General features: G+C 29.5%; 2 protein-coding genes across 3 annotated transcripts; both read right to left on the bottom strand.

The window, feature by feature from the left end:
* Positions 1-3,450: 3,450 nt before the first annotated feature.
* On the bottom strand, positions 3,451-12,083 carry LOC107446937 (uncharacterized). 2 transcript variants are annotated; one of them, XM_043039203.3, is made up of 2 exons: positions 9,913-12,083; positions 3,451-6,844 (listed from the first exon to the last, which is right to left on the bottom strand). In XM_043039203.3, the coding sequence occupies exon 2, from the start codon at positions 6,668-6,670 to the stop codon at positions 5,486-5,488; it is 1,185 nt and encodes a 394-aa protein (XP_042895137.2). In that variant the 5' UTR covers positions 6,671-6,844; positions 9,913-12,083; the 3' UTR covers positions 3,451-5,485. The 2 variants fall into 2 exon arrangements, with proteins under 2 accessions (XP_042895137.2, XP_015917209.3); XM_016061723.5 differs by lacking the exon at positions 9,913-12,083 and adding an exon at positions 9,721-9,880.
* Positions 12,084-17,245: 5,162 nt separating this feature from the next.
* On the bottom strand, positions 17,246-19,608 carry LOC107446929 (transmembrane protein 209). Its single transcript, XM_016061713.4, has one exon. It carries the CDS (start codon positions 19,426-19,428, stop codon positions 17,668-17,670), a length of 1,761 nt encoding a protein of 586 aa, XP_015917199.3. The 5' UTR covers positions 19,429-19,608; the 3' UTR covers positions 17,246-17,667.
* Between the last annotated feature and the right edge of the window lie 128 nt (positions 19,609-19,736).

Below are 19,736 nucleotides of genomic sequence, written 5' to 3'. Positions count from 1 at the left end.
TAATTTAGAAACTTAATTCTTTAATGTATGTATGCATATTTAGTTATACAGCTCTTATTTTGGCAAATGTTACTGTTATCACTTTTTATAGAATAAAATTTGCATTTGAAAGTCTAAATCAAAATTTTTTAAATTACCTTCATAGTAATATTCTATTTGTTGCAGTGAACGTAACATTCAAGTCATCCATATTTATTTCATAATTTGGTTGTAAATATGTTTTAAGACCTGTCAACTCTTTTGTTTATATAATTTTTTTTTTCTTTTTACTTCCTATCATTTTAGTAAATTTACCAATTAATTTGAGCTATTTTAAAAACGTGTATCTAAAATGCTTTATAATTTTCACTAATTTATCTGACTTTATTCATGCTTCTTACATAACTTTTTAATTTGTTTTAAAATTCTCATAATTATTTACAATTAATAAGTTGTCTCAATATTATAAAAAAAAATTGATTTAATATAATATACATATTTTAAGAAAAATTAAGCATAAATTAGAAATAACTTTTTCCAAATAATAAAATTCACAAATTTCCGATTTCCAGATTATAAATACAATTTATATGGTAAATATTAAATACAAATTCTCTCAATCATATATACAAAAAGTTTTCATAATCATTTGCAATTAATAAGCTATTCCAATTAATATCATAAAAAGAGATTAACGTAATATTAATATATGCAACACTTTTTCTTGCCATGTCAGTGGTTAAATTCGACTCTATATTAATATATTCAAAGATTTAGTTCACCCACTTTTAACTACATGAGAAACGCCATATTGTTTGCTCCGTTCAGAACTTTGTTTGGAACGACGTCGTTGATGACGTAGGACTAACCCTGTCTAAAATTGCTCTTTCAAGACTTCCGGGTTACTGCTTCCGATATATTTTTCGCCGCAGATTGAAAAAACGCGCCATCATATTATTGCATCATATCTTTTGCAGTATTTCACATGTACCGAGTTCTTTCTTTCAGCCTTTAAACTTCAGCATTAACATATTTATATTATAATCATTAGAATATTTTCTAATTAGGCTAACTTAAAAAGATATTTTTAAAGATATTTTTGGCGACATTTTATTCAAATGTAGCCAAATAAGGGATAAAATACAAAACATGGCAAACCTTAAGAATTATTCACAATGAGATATTAACTTTCCAAAATTTTTTTTGGCCGTACGACCTCTGAGAATCAATACATTTCTGAAAGCTCTTATGAATGGTACAATTATGTTTAGATTTGAACCCAAATTACAATAACAAAATTGCATAGAATATTAGGCTTGTTCACACATCGCCTCGTAGTCATAACATAAGCGGAGGGATACACCGGAAATTTTCTAAATTTCTTCCGGTTTAAGGACACTTGTTATTGTTTACATTAGACCACCCATCCATAGAAGTTAAAAATTATTGAGGAATTTTTCTTCAAATGATTGGAGTGTTCTGTTTCTGAAAGATTTACCAATGTTCTGGAGAGTTTTCTCAAGTTCCTCGGCCTTTTCCTTAGGGAAATTTTGCTTCTTAGAAAATGGCATCTAAATGAAAATTTAATAAATAAATGCCTGATATTTTCAGGCTTCCGCTAGAGGGTGTACTCACGCGTTGCGATCGCGAATTGCAACGTAAATAAAGCTCCTACCTGCCAACAAAGCGTCCCTTCATGCTACATCATAGGTCACGTGTGTCCAGGGCTCAGTGGAAAAAAAACCTATAAAATAATTGGTGAGTTTTCCAGAATAAGCATCCATTGCATCCTTCGAGTCCATTGCATTTTTATTTCAAGTGCAAATCGGAGGAGCAGAAATCATGTACTCCCTCACCATTTCGCCCCTCCCTAATTATGTCAAAATCCGTGGGCATCTGACAGCAGGAACTAGGACTCTTATAACATATACGACCTTACCACTTGCTGTTGAGCTTTAACAAAAATTAAAAAAAATATTTCATGTCATGGAAAGGCCTGAATTTTCCCTCGATTTCAATCCCCCTCCCCCCAAAAGAGTCAGGGGGTTATCCTAAGGAAGACTGTATATGACCAAGACAGGCAGTTTCAGTCTGAGGCAGAATAAAAGGCAGCCATAATTGAATCTTGGGTTAATATTATTGCAACGGTCCTCCAAAGATTCGAAAATGGTGTTACACCATCGTATTTTTCAAGTCGTTTCTAAATATGCTAGCTTGAGCCTTTTTTTTAAAAAAAATACGAGGGAAAAGGTTTAAATTATTCACTAAAGGAGGCTAAACTCAAAATTGGTTAGCACTAGTATTGTTTCGGTCGGATACTTTTTTACACATAAAAAAGCATTGTGGTGGGCTGAGGTTTAACTTTTCCCCGGTGAAGGTTTGAAGTTCACCCTGATCCAGATATCTTATCGGGGAAAAAAAGCGGTCGGTATAGGCATTTTGACCATCATGCCGTTTGTCAAGAAATTATGGAACCTTAAACACCATGACATATTATGTGGTGTTGCGATAATGCTTTACTTCTCCCATATGTATTTGTATATACACTTTCTTTCTATACATGTTTTCTTCTCATTGGTTTCCCTCGAGTCCACTCGTTCTCTTTGTTGTTATTCGTCATAAATGTGGAGTCTCACTGCTGGAGAGCAAGCAAAGAGCCCTACACCGGGAATCACAACTGACGTCACCAGCACAATTCGAAATTGAGCTCGCTTAGTCGCAAAATGATCGAAATTTTGCTGGACTGTTATCCCTTTGTACATTAGAAACGTGAATGGAATTTTGCTTGAAGATAAATTCTAGTTGACAAGAAAAAAAGCAGGGGTGTAGCGGAAGAGCAGCAGTCGTCTTGTTTTTTCAGAAAATCTAAATGTTTCGCAAATTTTTTGGTTCTTTGAAAATTGATTAAAAAGTTTAAGTTCTGAGTGCAGTATCATTTCTTGCTGGTTTACTGATGCATACATGTCTGATACAAAATAACAAAGGCACCCGCTATCGGTTTACGGCTTTAATCACACTTTTCTTTAAATTTAAGATAATGTAGTAAACTTAAATTGTAAAGAACTGTTTTACGCTATATTACATGTCATCCGAGTAGAAGGCCGGTTACATGTCTCTCGACCCTCCCCTCTTCTTAGTTACATAGGAATGTACTACGATATTTCTCAAAGGTGTCCATTTTACCAAGACTTTTGTGAATTAAAATTCTGCACAAAAGTAAAATATGTCACTCCTAAACAATTATTTCATTATTAAAAAAAATTGATGCAATACATAGATTTCTAATAGTACTACATTATGAATAATTTTAAGGTTAATGTAATTCTGAATATGTTGAGTAAAACAAAAACGGATACCGGGCATTGGACACCCAATGAAATTGGCAGGGTTCGTGTAATAACTGGGCAATGAAAATCTGGACAAGTACACACATTACATGTCTAGTCTAGTGTCTATTCCAAAAGGAATAAATGAAAGGTATTGATACATTTATTAAAAGGTACACAAAATTATTATATTACTTTAATACATTTTAAACATGTTTCTCTCAAAATAGATATAAATGTACTAAATAACATTTTGCACATTTCCAAAGTCTTTACACTCTCAAACACTTATAGTCTAAATTATTTGTAAAAATCTTTTTAAAAACTAAAATACGTTAGACAGACTATTATTTTCATTAAAATAATATTTTAAAATACCCCATATTTAAAATCTGTGAAGTAAATAAATAATTTAATATTTTAACTTTATTTTTGATTTGTATGATGAAAATATATGACGTCAGTGCTAGAAAACCACCCACCGAAGTTGTGCAGGAAGAGAACCATGAGTTTGAAGAAATTAAAAGGGAAGATTTTTTTTCCAAGTACAAAGGTTTTGTATTTAAACAGAAAATAACAATTTTAAAAATAAGAAAATTGTGGAAGCAAAACTTTAAAAGATCATCATACTTTCATAGGAAAAATTTAAAACATAATTTTTTTGTAATTTTTCCTTTTTAGATTTTTTTTTTGTGTCTCAGTATCACTCTTTTGAATGCCGGAAAAATTTTATTGTTTGGTATTAATAAGTTTTAAGCACATGTCTTTTAAATTAAGTGAATGAAAAAAAAATCGAAATACATTTTAGTCAATTTTAATGTCCATAAATGAAATTCAGTAGAAAGATTCCTGCAAAGCAAATTAATTTTTCTCCAGAAAGAAATGCTGTTTAACAAGAATTTTTTTTAATTACAAATTTGCCAACGCAATTCAAAAGTTAAAAACTTTTTACTAGCAAAACTTTTATCTTGAATGTTAATACAATTCTTTGTACATTTTACAACTGCAATATAAAGCTAAAATTTGACAAGTCAGTATTTTGTGTAGGAAGTGAAATACAAAATATGCACCCCCGAAAAACCACATAACTTTGTAATTTTGTGAATCAAGTTATATAATTTTTGTACTACCAGATAATATTATAGCTCTTTCATTTTTATATTATATAATTACAAAAGAAGGCACAAACATAAAAAAAATCAAATTGTACACAGTTTCTGAGGTGAAAACTCAAAGTATTTGAAAAGGTTACAAATAATAATACACTGAAACCTTCAGGAAAGACCACGTCTATATACGATCGCTTTTCGGAGGTAAATTTTTCCCCCCAGAATTTGTGTTGAAGAAAACCTTTAGGAGAGACCATTAAAACCTCTCCCAGTGGCCAGGTAAACCCCTGCACGAAATGCGGAAAAGGTCAAATACGGAAACACGAAAAAATATTAAAACAAAAAATTTAACAAAACAAATAAGTAGATTAAAATATATTCAAAATATTTGTGTGAGACTCTTATTTAGAGAGCTCTTTTTGACGATACCACCTCATGTTGCAGTCAGAGTGTACTAAAGATGATGCTATCAATGATTTACTTCCAGTGTTGAAATTTATATTAGAAACAAAAAATTACTTTAGAAAAATCAAACAAACCTCTTCACATTTTTTAAAGTTAACTAATTTTTATCATATAAAATTAAATGCAAACTTTAACAAAAAATATCATTATTTATTTTAAATAGCGGTATCATTTATAATTTGTAAATTTTTTTTTTAACACATAATTATATCAATTGAGATCATTTTTATTATCGCACCAAGAAAATGACACTGACTAAAATTAAAAGCATTTGCAATAAAAAATCATATACCTCTGACAAAAATTTTGAAATCAATGGAGGTAATTTCTAAGTTCGACCAACCTTCTTTAATGACAATTTTACAGTGGAGAGGAGAGTGGTCGCTCCAGAGAGGTTTTACTCTAATAATAATTAATTTAAATCACAATTTATCATACTTAAAAAAGTTTTAAAACTTAAAAAACATAGAAAAATATTCCTCCCCTTTGTACATCATTATATATTGAATATAAGATTTCCATCTACAGATATAAAATTTATTTTGTACTGTTAAGATAATTTAAAATATAAGATTAAAAGTTTTAAGAACTCTAATGAAATGAGAACTATGTAAGTTCAGTCTTTCTTGCATTTTCTTGTTGAAGAATTTCTTCAAATATGTCTATTAAAGGTATTGCTTCATCTGATGCATTCAGAAGTAATGGTAAATAAGTACTCATAGTTTCACCGTAATATTTCAATATCGAGCAGCACAAGTCACTCATCAGAGGTGGTCCTTTAATTTTACTTTTAGAAATTTTGTCATGATCAGATGCTATTGTATATAGTTTACTGATATGTGGTAAAGCTAAAGCTTTATGTAAAGAATACTCAACAAGGATTTGACTTGCTTCAAAAAGTTTGTTTTGCAACGTTTTAGCATATCTTTCAGTGCTCATGTCATTAGAATTTAATCTTTTAGTCAATTTGTTCAAAATATTTTGTTCTTTCATAGAAGAATTAAGGAAGATCAAAGGTAGTATAGAAGTTAATGCAGATAAGCCCATAGCATGAGCAACAGTCAAAGACCCACAACAAGAAATTAATTGAAATTCAGTTTCTTTATAAGGTTGAGTAAGTTTCTTCAAAATGTAATTGTATACTTGTGAAGAAATTGCTTGATTTTTAATGAATATATCATGAAGGATTTCGGCTGAAGTATCTTGAAGAGAAAGAACATCCTCTTGTTGATAATCTTCAAAATTGAGATTTTCTATGGCACAAGCTATGATGAAATCTAAAATTTTGTGAAGATGATCGTTTTGGAAATACAAATTAGGATTTAAGTATAAGGAATGTATGACAAGAAGAATTTTTTTTAAATGAGCAGGTTTATACTTGAGTAAAAAAGCGTCATTACATAAATCATGAATGAAAACTGGTAAGATAGGGAGAATGCCGAGATTCCTTTTCAAGTCAGATAACACCAACGAAAAGAATTCAGAGTTATTAACAAAGACAGCTTTCATGGTGAGTTTAAAATAATCCTTCAGAGAATGGTCAGCTTCAACATCTTTTAAATCAGTGAATTCTGGACAGTTTAAGCATTTACCATAGTAAAATGTTTTTTCTGCTTCTTTAACTTGAAATGTCTTTTCTACGTAAGCACTTAATTCAACATTACTTCCCGTTTTATCAATAAAATTTGAATGCTTTTTTAAAAGATAAAGGTCACTCGCTTTATGTATATCAGATGCAAGAAGTGTGCCACGGTGAGAATGTCTTTGAAATAATGCTGCATGTACACACATATCATTTAATAGACTGTAACAATTGCTCGCAATATCGAAGTATTGTTCCGCAGAAGATGCACAGGTTGATAATTTTTCTTCTTTTCTGACAGATCTTTTTCTGCCTTGTAAGCTGTTTCTTAGAGCTTGGCCAGATTTATATGAAGTTTGGCGAGCTCTTTTGACATCCTTCTTCTAAAAAGAATTAAAAAACAAATTAACAATATAAATTATTATTAAATAGAAATACACAGAGTAATTCAGTACAGTGGTTGAAAACTTGGAGGGGAGGTAGAACACATTATAAGGATCGAGAATTGCATAACATCCCATAACCGAAAATGTCAACTCCCACGGCAGAATCGTGGCGACACGGCGAGATTGTCACAGAATGTTACACATGAATGTCTTGCAGAAAGATTTTTCTTTTGGAAAGTAAAGTTTTTTTTCTTACTGGAGAAAATTTCGAAAGATTTTATCTTTTCTTCAGAAATATATTGAAAAAATACCTTTCTCGCCCATCCATGTGGATAAAAATGCTTTTTCTACTCTCATTTGAGAACAATGCAAAATAAAGATTAATGGAATAAAAAATTTGGTTTTCTTTTCTGCAGAAAAATTCTAATTTTTATTACAACATTTGAATCGCGAAATGAAAACGAGCATTCAATAACCCTTTTTTGAAGAGTCTGATTTACTGCTACGGATTTCACGATTTTTTAAAGAGATGATTACTTACAAAATGCGATAAAGAAAAATAGTGTGTTTTCCCCCTAAAAAATGCGAGAATATAGCCCATAATATTAGAATAAAAAAATATTATATATTTTATTAAAAAATTATTTTATTTGATACGAAAATATGATCCTTTCGTTACTTTAATTTAGTAACATGTGTATTTGTTACTTTTAAAAGTATCTTGCAGAAAGATATTAGTATTAGAGAGGTATGTCACAGAAAGCCCAAAAAAATTCTGCCACAGGGATGTCAACCCACAATTGTTAATGACAGGTTGTTTAAACATATTTTCACTAGTACTTTTTATCTAGATTATCATGATTTTATGTTTTGTAAAAAATTAAATTTATATGGGTCCAGATCAAGTTTTTTTTTATTGAATTGGGAACTAACTAGCAGAGATCAGCAATTTAATGCTAAATCATTAAATTACAACAAATCTAGTACTTTTGGGCCCATTTGAATGAAATTTTTGACAATAATTATTATTAAACATAAAAGTTATATAAAGTTAAAAAAATTTAAATAAAAGAAATTACTAGTCTAAACAGGTACAGATACCAGTCTATAAGAAGGAAGGGCCCATAAAGATACACATTGACACTTCTGGCTAATGGGTTCCTACACAATCCTCAATTTTTATCATCGACCTCTTTTCCAAGATTGAAATAACTGTACTGCATCACCCTGAATAGCTAGATATATGTAATTATAAAACAAGCATAGCTGTAATTCGATATGCCTTATATACATGAATGCCGCTCGGGGATAAAAAAGGTTGAGAAAAAAATTAGATTTGAAGATCTTCATGTGATAGATTTATCACATGTTTTTAATCCTCCAGTTTCATTTCTGACAAATCTACTAAATTTAAAGAGTTGTATGATAGTATATGTATAGTGAAAGTTTTATAAAAATTAAAACACTTTTAAAAAGAATCAGTACCTTATTTTCTGACAAATTTCGTCACAATTAGGTGGAGATGAAAGGGTCGAATTTAGTTAAGAGTCAATAAATTGCTTGCAGGAAGTTTCTTATTTGATATTTTGTATTTGTAGAAAGTTGTATTTCACCTTATCTGAGTCTGGCTGCAATAAGACTAATGCATTTTTAGATTTAAAAATAATATTCATTAGTTAGCACAGTAAAACTAAAAGAAAATTGACAATGCCTTTTAAAAATTAATGAGAAATATTTATAAGTCAAGATATTTATAAGTCAAATATAGCCTTTTTTCATAGAAATTTTTTTCTATTGTCAAACTTCTGTGATCAATCCAGTCATGACCATCTTCTCATTATAGTTGGCTATGTATATACGTAGTATATTTGGCACCTATTAAAACTGCATCAATACTTGGAAGCTTTAAAATGAATACTGTAGAAAGAGGATTTTTGTGGCTTCTCTAAAGGAATAAAAGCCCAAGAAAATTACATGATTTTCGCAAACTTTGACTATCCTGAATTGGCGTCAAGAAACAGCATCATGTCAAATGATATTGAATACAGTTACTCTGTATTCTAATGGGATTAACTACTAAAAACTGTTAAACTAAATCTAATAACATAAAGCCACCAGAAAGAACAAAAGTGTAGAAAAAATGATTTTGTAGTGTTGTTCAGTACTAATATATCAATTGTTTACTTTTTTCAACACATAAAAAAGAACAAGTATTCAGCTTAATAAAAAGCAATGAAAATTTTCTTTTTATACATTATCTTCAAAATAATTAGTGATCAGCGCTCTTTGGTTAATATGTTCACAAATGGTAATGAACTTAATTTAAAAAGTCAGGTTTCACCAAAAGAAGGTTGATCATTTAGGGTCCCATAGCTGAAAAAATTGAGAACCACATTAAACATAATAAAATCATGCATTAAACAAGCGAATAAAATTATGCATAAGACAACACAAAAAGGTAATAAAATGATAGACTACAATCACAAAATTTAGATGGAGTCACTTATGAAGGATATAAAATACTTATGCTCCTTTAATTTGTTTTTATAATGAAAGTTGACATAACTTTTTTATTCCAATACACAATCAAAATAAAATAAATGAAGAAATAAAACTGCATAGTTCTACATTGCCATAACTTTCAAATAAAACCATTTTTTATCCAATCATTTTGAAAATTCATAGAGCCTGTGGAAGGTAATAATTACCGATATGCACCATAGAGAATAATAATTAAAATTTGAAAGAAAAGAATCTATTGAATAAATATAGCGCACATATTTCTATTATAAATTTTTAAAAACACAGTTTGACAGGCATCATTTTATAGATCTAAAGTTACTAATTGAAGACAAATATAGAAAAATTTATACCTGGGAATTTTTGCCCATAATGAAGGCTCCCAAAATTGTGAAAGTTATCTGGGATATATTAGCTAAATTTTATTTTTATCAGAAATATTAAAATTGAATTCTCTTCATTTGTAATAAGTTCCAAATTCAAACAAAGCTAACGGAGTACATTTCAATGTCTTAACTCTCAGAAAGTACAAGCTTGTAACTTACATCTAAATTATAAGTTAAGTAATATGTGCAGATCTCGTTTTTCGAGGAAATAGGTAGTTAGAACCTATCTAGAAAATTGCTGAAAGTTGTAAACAAACATTTCACTCTGACAGATATGACTATTAAATGTGTCTTTCTGTTTATTGATTATACATAAATTGTGTATTATTTACTGATATCAAGCAATGCATGTGTTTAGTATAAAATGAAACATCAAAAGCATGCAAATATCATTTTGATTAAGAAATTTCAAAGTTAGGCTCTAGATTAACTTCAGATTCTATGTTTGTAATTTAAAGTCTTCATTCAGTAATATATTTGTATACCGTGTGAATCGAATGTTGCTACGCAGATTAACATGGCAGTTCTACACAGAGCTCTTTTAACATGGTTTTTAGTTGCGATATTTTTAATTTTGTTAACATTAAGACTTGATGAAGAAACTGATTGGGATTGGTTTTTGATATTTATACCGATATGGATCTTCGACTTTAAACTCTTTATTTTCGTAACTTTGCGAATTGCCACGCATTGTAGAAATGGACATGATCGCTCATATGTTACAATGCGACGAAAATGTTGGTATTTAATTTGTGTTATTCTGAAAGTTGCATTTCAGATAATGCTATGCGTTCGACTGCAATATAACAATCTGATGAACTGGTTCTACATTATGATGCCCTTGTGGGTTTTGCTTGTTGGAATGAGTATTGAAGTACTATCGCATATGCTTTCTCCTAGAAACTTATAACAAAAAAATTGTGTTACGAAGATCTTATTTATTAATTTCTACAGCTATTATAACAATATGAAATTATGCATATGTTTATTTCAAAAATGTAAAATTTGCAAATTAAGCTCGAATGCTTATTTTTGTAGAGGATAAATTTTTTAATTCATTGAATTAATTCAAACCCAATTTATTAGTCATATCTTTGTTGTTCCTAAGTTTCCATTATTATGTTTTCATTTATTTTGTATCAATAAATTACCTCTATATTTTAAAAAGTTTAACATACATTATTATTTTTAATAAATATAAAAACCATAAAATCTATTTATATGAATAACAATATACAGAACTAATTTAATGACCAAGAATGTTGTCCTCGTTAAAAATGTTACACTAAATAAGATTTTAAAACAACATAGTATATTCATATAATATTATAAACATATGTAACAAAATTAAAATGAAAAACTTCATAGATTTTAATCCATTCAGTGTTATTCTTGTTGCTTGACCTTGTTACTCGTGTCATAAGTTGTATATGTCGTAGGCTAAATTGAAAATCTGGCTTTTAACCTGCAAACTACTGATATAATTTATTGGACTTATTTTTGTAGTGAGCTCTGTGGGCACATTTCAAAGTGATGTGGGTCAAGCCAAATTTTCAAATTAGTTCACAACATATACTTGCTTGGATCACAACTTGTTGTTTAAAAAAAGTGCATGTAAAAGTGCATTTACAATCAGTTATATAGAACTCATTGTTAAAACATTTGCTTACAACATTATGCAAATTTACTATTGCAAATCTTTACATAATTTGCAATTTAGTTTGTGTTCTCTCTTTTGATCTCATCCCATTCATGTACCCCCTAAGAAGTTGTTAGTTCTTCCTACAACATGGATTTTCATAGTGAAAGGGTACTATAGTCATCCTACAAAATGTCATAATTGCATTGCTTTTTTTAAATTACATCTTTATATTTTCTTTACTAAGAATGATAAGTTTTCCAGTCCAAAACAAAAATGTTTCTCCAGCGGTTGATGGAGAGTGTCATAAAATATGAAGAAGTGCAGGACTCTTGAAGGGCAGAACAGTTCAAAAATGCTCGCCATGCTTTGCAACAAGTTCCCCATACGGAATGGAGTCAGCAAGTCCAATACAGTGTAAATGTGCCTGTATAGAGTTGCCCAGTCAGTAGCCTGAAACACAAAACCCTGATGGTCCCAAGGAGGTTTCTTGGGACACAGGGTGTTAAACGATTCTCTCAAGAAGCAGTAAGAGCTCGTCTCTGGTTTAAAAAAAAGAAAAGGCATTTAAATTCATACTTGTTTTTGAATAGGCCCGTAATGTTGGCTAGTCTTGGAGATGTTTTTATTTTATTTTCTTCAATAAAAATAACATATACTCCATAATTAATGGAAATTTCAATGAACAATGTTTAAACCTACGTGGTCGCATTATTTTCACTTGATTAGTTAGGATTACACAGTGTATTCGTGTGGTTTTGTTTATCGGTTTTTCAGTAATTACAGTAGGGAACCGATTATCCGGAACGATCGGGACCATCGCTATTCCGGATAACTGATTTTTCCGGTTTTCTGAATCGCTAGAAAAAGCCGTTTTTTTATTGTTAAACCCAATTAAAAAATAAAAATTTTTGGAAACAATCTTGAAAACAAGAAAAAACGATGAAGTAATACACTAATGATTATTTCCAAAATGATGGTAAGGTGAACATCTTTCAAAAAAGAAAAAAAAATCCTAAAATCTTATGAGGAAAAAAATTTTTTTTTTTTAAATGGCGGGAAAATTTATCGAATTTCATTCCGGTTTTTTGGTTTTCCGATTTCCGGATAACGGGTTCTGTACTGTACTAAAACATATTTGCACTTGGTTTTAAAAATCTCTGTGTCTTAATACAGTCTTTCATTCAACCACATCCCACATGGATTTATGATTTTAGTCAGTTAATGCTTTGGATTTTCATTGTTTTTTAATGCTACATTATCATATATGGGAAATTTCGAAAGCACATTTGAAGAATTACTTTTTGATGCACTCAATTTGTGATGATTTTATTGACCACATGGTTTTGATCATTTGCATTTCCCACAGTTTGGGATTTCCACATAGTTTTTAAATTTTTATTTTCATTTTTAATATAATTCCTATTCGTACTTTTAGATAATCACTTTATGACCTGCAAATTTTGATTTTTTTGTGCATGATTCTTGGTGATAATTATGTTTTTAAAGCAAGACACAATTTATGATTTTTTATTTTTTTTGGCAGTGTTGTGATTTCATAGAATTCGTTTCCGTGATATAAATCTTTTCCTTCCATATACAAATTCAAACAAAAATTATCGAACCATACCATATTGAACAAAAATTGAAAGTTGGGTAAAAATCATAAAAAACTGGAGGACTCTCATCCCTTTATATTTTTTAACAGGTAAAAAGTGCAAAAAAAAAAATATTTTCTTTTTGAAAAAGGAAAGTTCTTTTGTCACTATTTTGTTAAAAAGTGTCACTTTTAACAAATACCCTTCTCTTCTGGTAAATGGACGTCCAAAAAATGGGACCTTGTACTGTATCTCACTTCTCTTGTGCCACCAAAACACTTGTCACATGCCACCTAGTGTCATAGTTTCGCCTTCTCTGATCCAGACCATTTCATAATCAGAACCAAAATAACCATAGATCTTACCCGCCAATGATGACTCCTTGCACTGGGTTTTTATTTCTCTTAATATTTTTAATTAATTAATGTAATTCGCATGTGCCACCAAATAACTGTCACACACCTTTCTAGTGACATACTTGCATTAGGTTTACTACACATGTTAAAAAATTAAATGACAAAAAAAAAAAGTAAGATAAGAATATTTTCAAATTGATTGATTTTTTTTCAGAGGAAAAAAATAATAAAAATTAAAACCAATACTTTTTTTTTAAACTACTCATTTTTATCCGAAATGCATATTCTCTCAATAACAATTGTGTTTTTTTTTAAGTAAATTTATTATATTTTTGTAAAAAATTTAGAAATATAATAAACTCCTTTATTGACATACGTTTTATTTTTTACGAATAATGCTTTATAAATAATTTTAGTAAACTGTAAAATTTCTCTAAACATTTTTAATAATTCCTTGCTATAAGAAATTTTTGGCAAAATCTGGGAGGAAAAGGAAAAAAAAAACAAACAAAAAAAAAAAAACGTTGGCATGTACATTAATCTGGATATCTAGTGATTTGCATAACCTAAAGTGTCAGAGAAATTATACTGTTAAGTGTTCTTCTAACTATTGAATTTAAGAAAATATTATGAAAAAATGATTTTGGAAATTTTAGCACAAAAAATAAGAAAAGTCAGGGAATGCTGTACACTCTGGTTTACAAACAGTACTAAGAAGAAATTATAAAAGTAGATGGAAGTTACTTAAAACTTTTATACTTTATTTTGTTTCATAAAAAAAAAATTAATTGATTTAAACAGATGTATTTTTTAAAATAAATAAGTTGAAAATATATTATACAATGAATTATATATTTTATGTTGTGATTTTTTAAAAGTTTGTTCTCATTGGCAAAGAAAGTTTTATCCAACAAAATGATGGAAGGGGGATGTATGTAAATTTTTATATTCCAAAATAAACTTATAAAAAAAAAAAAAGGCAAGAGAAAAACTATAAAAGTGGATAATGAGTGGCATGATACTTTTAAATTAGCTGGTAGTTCAAACGAAATGTGGACTTTATAACATGAGGTCGGTATACCCTGACTACATAAAATTCAAGCAAATATTTACTTGTTTTTCATTAATATTGGAAAACTTATAATGGAAATATGAAACTGACTTATACCCAATTTTTTTTGTTATTAAAGTACAAATATTATTCAATATGGTCAATTAAAGGTTAAAAATACATAAAGTTTTTATAATATTGGGCTTTAACTTCAGCGATGTCATGAAATTAGCACACTTTTGTTCTTCTAGCTTTAAAATTACATTACGATTAATACCTTTAAAATTTTTAATTTCCACTCTAAACTTATCGCGTTACACTGATTATGAGCAGCCATTTTTGCTAAATAACACGTGGATAATCTCTAGGATATTAACAGATGAAGCAACATCTTTTCAAATTGAAGAATTGTCAGTAAGTGAGACCGCCTTTTTCAAGTACGCACCAATAACACCAGTAGAAGCTTCTCCAGGTATAAAAATTTACTTTCAGATAAGAGACACTCGGTTACATTTCAAAATATCAAAAAAAATTTAATAATCCAATGCAATTCTGATATTTAGTAATATTATGAGATGGAAGATGGATTAAAGTTTCTATACAAAATGAAAATGTTTTGAAGTCAATATATTTTCCTTTTTTTTGTTATTTTAGGATATAAACCATATTTTTCAAACTTTAATGAATGTAGAACAAGTATTGCATTGCTTTATATTTTTTGAAATGACTCATAATAATTTTAAAGAGGAAAACATTGTTTTAGTTCAATATTTTTACTTTATTTAAGTCATGTCATAAGTCATTTTTAGCGCAATATTCGCATTTTTAAGGGCATTAATTGGGATTTTTAGGTCATCAAAATCTGGGCTCTATTTATGATTATACAGGAAACTACAATTTCTAAATGAAGATGCAATATACTCTTCAAATTCTCAATAATGGTAAGTAACCCATATATCACATCTCCATATATAGATCTCTTAGGTTAAGAATAAATGGAATAATCACCCATTCTTAATTTATAGAGAACTTAAGATGTTACATGTTTTTGAGCAGTAACTTCAAAAGAAATAGTGGTTTGTTTAGTTTTATTGGAACTTTTGTAATTAATTGATTTGTTGTCAGTGGAAAAATGTTAGTTTTAAAAGTATTAAAATGTCTTACATCTGTTCTAAATAACATTGAATCTATGGAACAGTAATGGAGACTTTATATAGCAATCGTAGTGTTGCACTAATGGAGGATTAAAATAATATTAAGTATTATTAATACATATTATCAGATGATGTAAAAGGTAATTGTAAGTGGGTTATTCAATTAAAAGGGGAGTGAATTTATTCAATTTTAAATGATAAATTATTTTTTTTCAAAATTACACTTTTTAATGGTATCTAATGTACAGTATAATGTTTTGATCAATAATACGATGATTATAATTAAAGCTGTCAGTGTTAGTGTCATAAAATATAAATGTCCCTTAAAGTTCTATAAAAATAAATTTATACTAACGAAAAGTATAATATAGCTAGTACTATAATATTTTATTTCTTCCAAAAGTATAGTTTCCTTTTATTTCTTTCTTATTTCTTCCTAAGACAATTTTGATACCCATTTAATTTGTCAGTTAATCAAAATTTGATTTTCTCTCTATTAAGACTAGCATATTCCTTTTGAATGCTTTTAGACCTTTTTTATTTTATCCTCGAAACTTGATTAGTTATTTCAGTTTGGGAATTTTTTTTATATTTATAGCTTTCAAGGCTTCTATTTTTTCGATAAACTCAAATCAATCTTTTCCGTGCTCGTCGTAAGTAAAGCTGCTAGATTTTCATCAAGCTTTGTAAGGGTCTTTTACCAAGAAAATCCAAGTTCTATAACAAATCATAGTAAAAAGGTATCATTCAGAAAAACATGGCTATTAGAAGCTTAAGTACTAAAAACAATTTTCAGTGGTTATATATTTGAAAAAAATTCATTTAAGGTAGCTTTAGTTAAAATACTTATAACACCTTTTGGATGCAGTTTTTTTTAAAAAACTAATCAGGCTATTTTGGACACCAACTGTATCAGTAATAACAGGGTTCCCAATTAATTAAAAAAAAAAGAATACCCTGACTTTTCTAGGAAATTCAAACTATGTTATATCTATACCATAAAAACTATCACTTTGTCATGTCAAATACTAGAATTTCAGACAAAAAAATAACATGAATGGATAACAAACATAAATGAAAGCATGGAATTTTTACAACAAATTATTGCAATAGAAGTTACTAACTCAAATCTCAATAATTGATTTCTGTTACTAACAATTCTAAGATTGGTTATTTTCCAGGCTCGGCAGTTGTACAAAAGGGCAACTTTCCCTGCGTATTAGAGTCAAAATAAAATTCGCTGACAATTCCAGTGTTTTCTTGACCCTTGGAAGCCATAAGTTAATAGAAGTTGATTTATAAGTAAATCAAAATAATATTTCTCATTGAATAATAGAATTGCAAATAAAATTTTTAGAAATAAAAATATCGAGATATTTAAACAAAAGTGAAATATTTGGTCATATTTGGAAATATTTAGTAAAAAAAAAGAAAAAATGGTCACAGCTAATATTTAAATTAAGATTAATTTAGTTAAAATTATGGCAAAAAATAGACATTTCAGGTATAATTGTGGCTTAATACCAAAATAAATTTTAATTATTGATAAATGCTAAAGGTTTTAACGTTTAGCAACACATTTCTTAACTTTCTGATATTGAATTCAAACAAAATCAATCTATTAAAATAACTCGCCATAAAGCATTAAATTATTTCAGAACCAAAATTTGATTGCCTAAATAAAGTGACACATATTTCAATAATATCAAATTTAATATTCATTTCTTAACTAAAATTTAGTTTACACAGTACATTTTGAACTCAGACAAGTTAATTTGCGCACAAGTCTCTAAAGATAACAATCAAGAGTATATTCAATTGCATAGTTAAAATTTTGTAACAAATCAAAGGCCAGTAATATGAGTTTTAATTCCACAGCAATCAGAAGACCTACTGGCAAATTATACAATATCAAGATGTTAGCAATTGTCAATGGCGTGAATAATGAGACATAGAATAATGATGGAAATCACAAAAGATGTGTTAAAAAATACTATCTGTCATACATGATACAACCTATTTACAAAAAAATACATATGAATCAAATGATGTACGCAGATGAAGTTGCTCAGACTCTTATAAGAAAAAATAAAACATACTGGTTTAACACACCAGCTCAATCAACTACCCATAATAAATTTAAACCAGATCTTCCGAGATTAACACGTCCAAGCATTCCACATTCTTTAGTCTTGATGTGATGTAATAAAACAGCAATGGTACAAAATAAATTATTGCGGCCTTTAGGAAGTGAATAAATGTCTTCATATAATGCAACTTTGAAATGAGGAGGATTTACACAAGATTGATAGATGTAATAAGAGTCTTTGGAAAGAATCGGCTTTTCAGGCGTTTTCCTAAAATACTTGGACGAAAATGGTTTTCCCTCAGGAAAATGCGGCTGTAGCGGCAACTGTGCATCTAAGTAACAGCATAAAACGTGCATTATCAATGCAGAATCAGTCGGCATATCTTCACACCACGACTTATCATTAAAAGAACCGCCAGAATTCCATTTAAAATGACCCATGCAACCCCCCCGTGCCAGGGTTTTTAACCGTTTAACCAAGTATTCTTGATTCAAGTGTATGTCAAGATAAGGGAGAAGAGCAGAAAGAGTAGGTAAGTTCTGAGATTTTGACATAGCAAGTTGATTTAAAGTGAGTAAACTCACATTTCCAATTTGAAGCTCCGGCAAACCGATTTCAGTTAAGGTGTTGTTGATCTCATCAATTTCTTGCACGATTTTTACAAGTATGGTTTGGCAAATCCATTTCCGGATACGTTCACACCAAACCGTTAACACCCGATCCGATATTTTCAACTTATTCAACACGTTATCGCCGCAGTGAACTTCTGAAGAGCTGTCTTCTGTGGATTCAGCATTGGGTAACCGGTATGCTCTTTGGTACAAACATTTACCCAAGACAGACATTGGGCTGTTCTCAACCGAGGTCACTCCAGAATAAAAATGCTTAGAATCTTCATGTGACATCGATTTTTGTCTTTCTTCCTCTTGGACTTTTAAAAACTCACCCAACTGTTTTAGATTCTTTATAGGGTGGTCATAACTTGATTCAAGATCTGCTGTCTTATCTAATCTTCTTAAAGAAACTCTGTCTGGAGACTTTGGTGTAGAATAACTCAATGGTGATGACATGCGACGAAAACTCCAAGAAGAACTAGTGGTGTCAAGGCCGGTGTAACTAGGTGATGAACTATACCAGCTATTCATGGAGTAATTAGTAGGAGTTGCTGATAACAAAGATGGCGAGTAGTCAAATGAATCACGGAAAGAGGAGAATCTGATAGATTCAGGTTTAGAATCTGTAACATTTAATTCTGGTTGTTTCATCTCAAAACCAGGTTCATCCAGAGTAACACGAAAAAGTTTTTGTTGCATTGGGGATAATGCTAGTGGCTTAGTAACTACTGACCTTATGTAAAAAAACACGGCTGCAAATCCATTAACAACAAACAATGCACAAATAACTGTCTCTACAGTCCATACAACAGATGAGTAGTAACCAAAGAAGCTGGCAAAAAGAGCACTTTTTAAATCAAGATATATAATGAATGTTAGAAGAAATGAGCAAGCTGCCCATGTTAAGGATGATTTGGACTGACTTATCAAACTTTTGCGCTTCAAAATATGCCTACATACTGGACTTTGCCAATGCGTTTTCCATTCCATTTTACGATCGTTGCAAAAAAGGCTATAGTACAAGAATTGGAGAATTTCAATGATATAACATGTCTTAAAATTGCGGTACAGACGCCACAAAACGAGTAAACAATAACATCTCAACATTTGTAAAACTTCACATGTAATTTCAAAAATCTGTCTCTGAACTGTTCTGTAACTTAATGATGCCATTTTGAGTAATAATAATAAAACAATCAATTATTTATCAAAGGAACATTTCTTTTTTTGCTTTAATTTAAGAAATGACAAAAGCACGAGGGTTCTAGCAGCAAGATAAACAATTTCATGGCAATTTCTGATACAGCCAGTTTCAAAATATTATGAGCAGCTTTGTCATTGGTCGATTTCTGAATGAGAAGTAAAGTTGAGTTGAGTATAGTTGAGTTAAATTTTGCATAAGTAAATTTTTAAGTAAATAAAATTTAAAATGTACTTCTTTATAAATTTTGAAAGCATTTTTTAGAAACTAAATAATATAC

This window comes from Parasteatoda tepidariorum, chromosome 8 (genome assembly GCF_982258835.1).
Source record: "Parasteatoda tepidariorum strain Cologne lab strain chromosome 8, Ptep-v5.0, whole genome shotgun sequence".
Lineage (NCBI taxonomy): Eukaryota > Metazoa > Arthropoda > Arachnida > Araneae > Theridiidae > Parasteatoda > Parasteatoda tepidariorum.
This window is presented reverse-complemented; position numbering and strand designations above follow the sequence as displayed.

What these genes read in the sequence shown, in the direction of transcription:
- LOC107446929 (XM_016061713.4), bottom strand. Translation starts at nt 19,428, where the DNA reads ATGGCATCATTAAGTTACAGAACAGTTCAGAGACAGATTTTTGAAATT.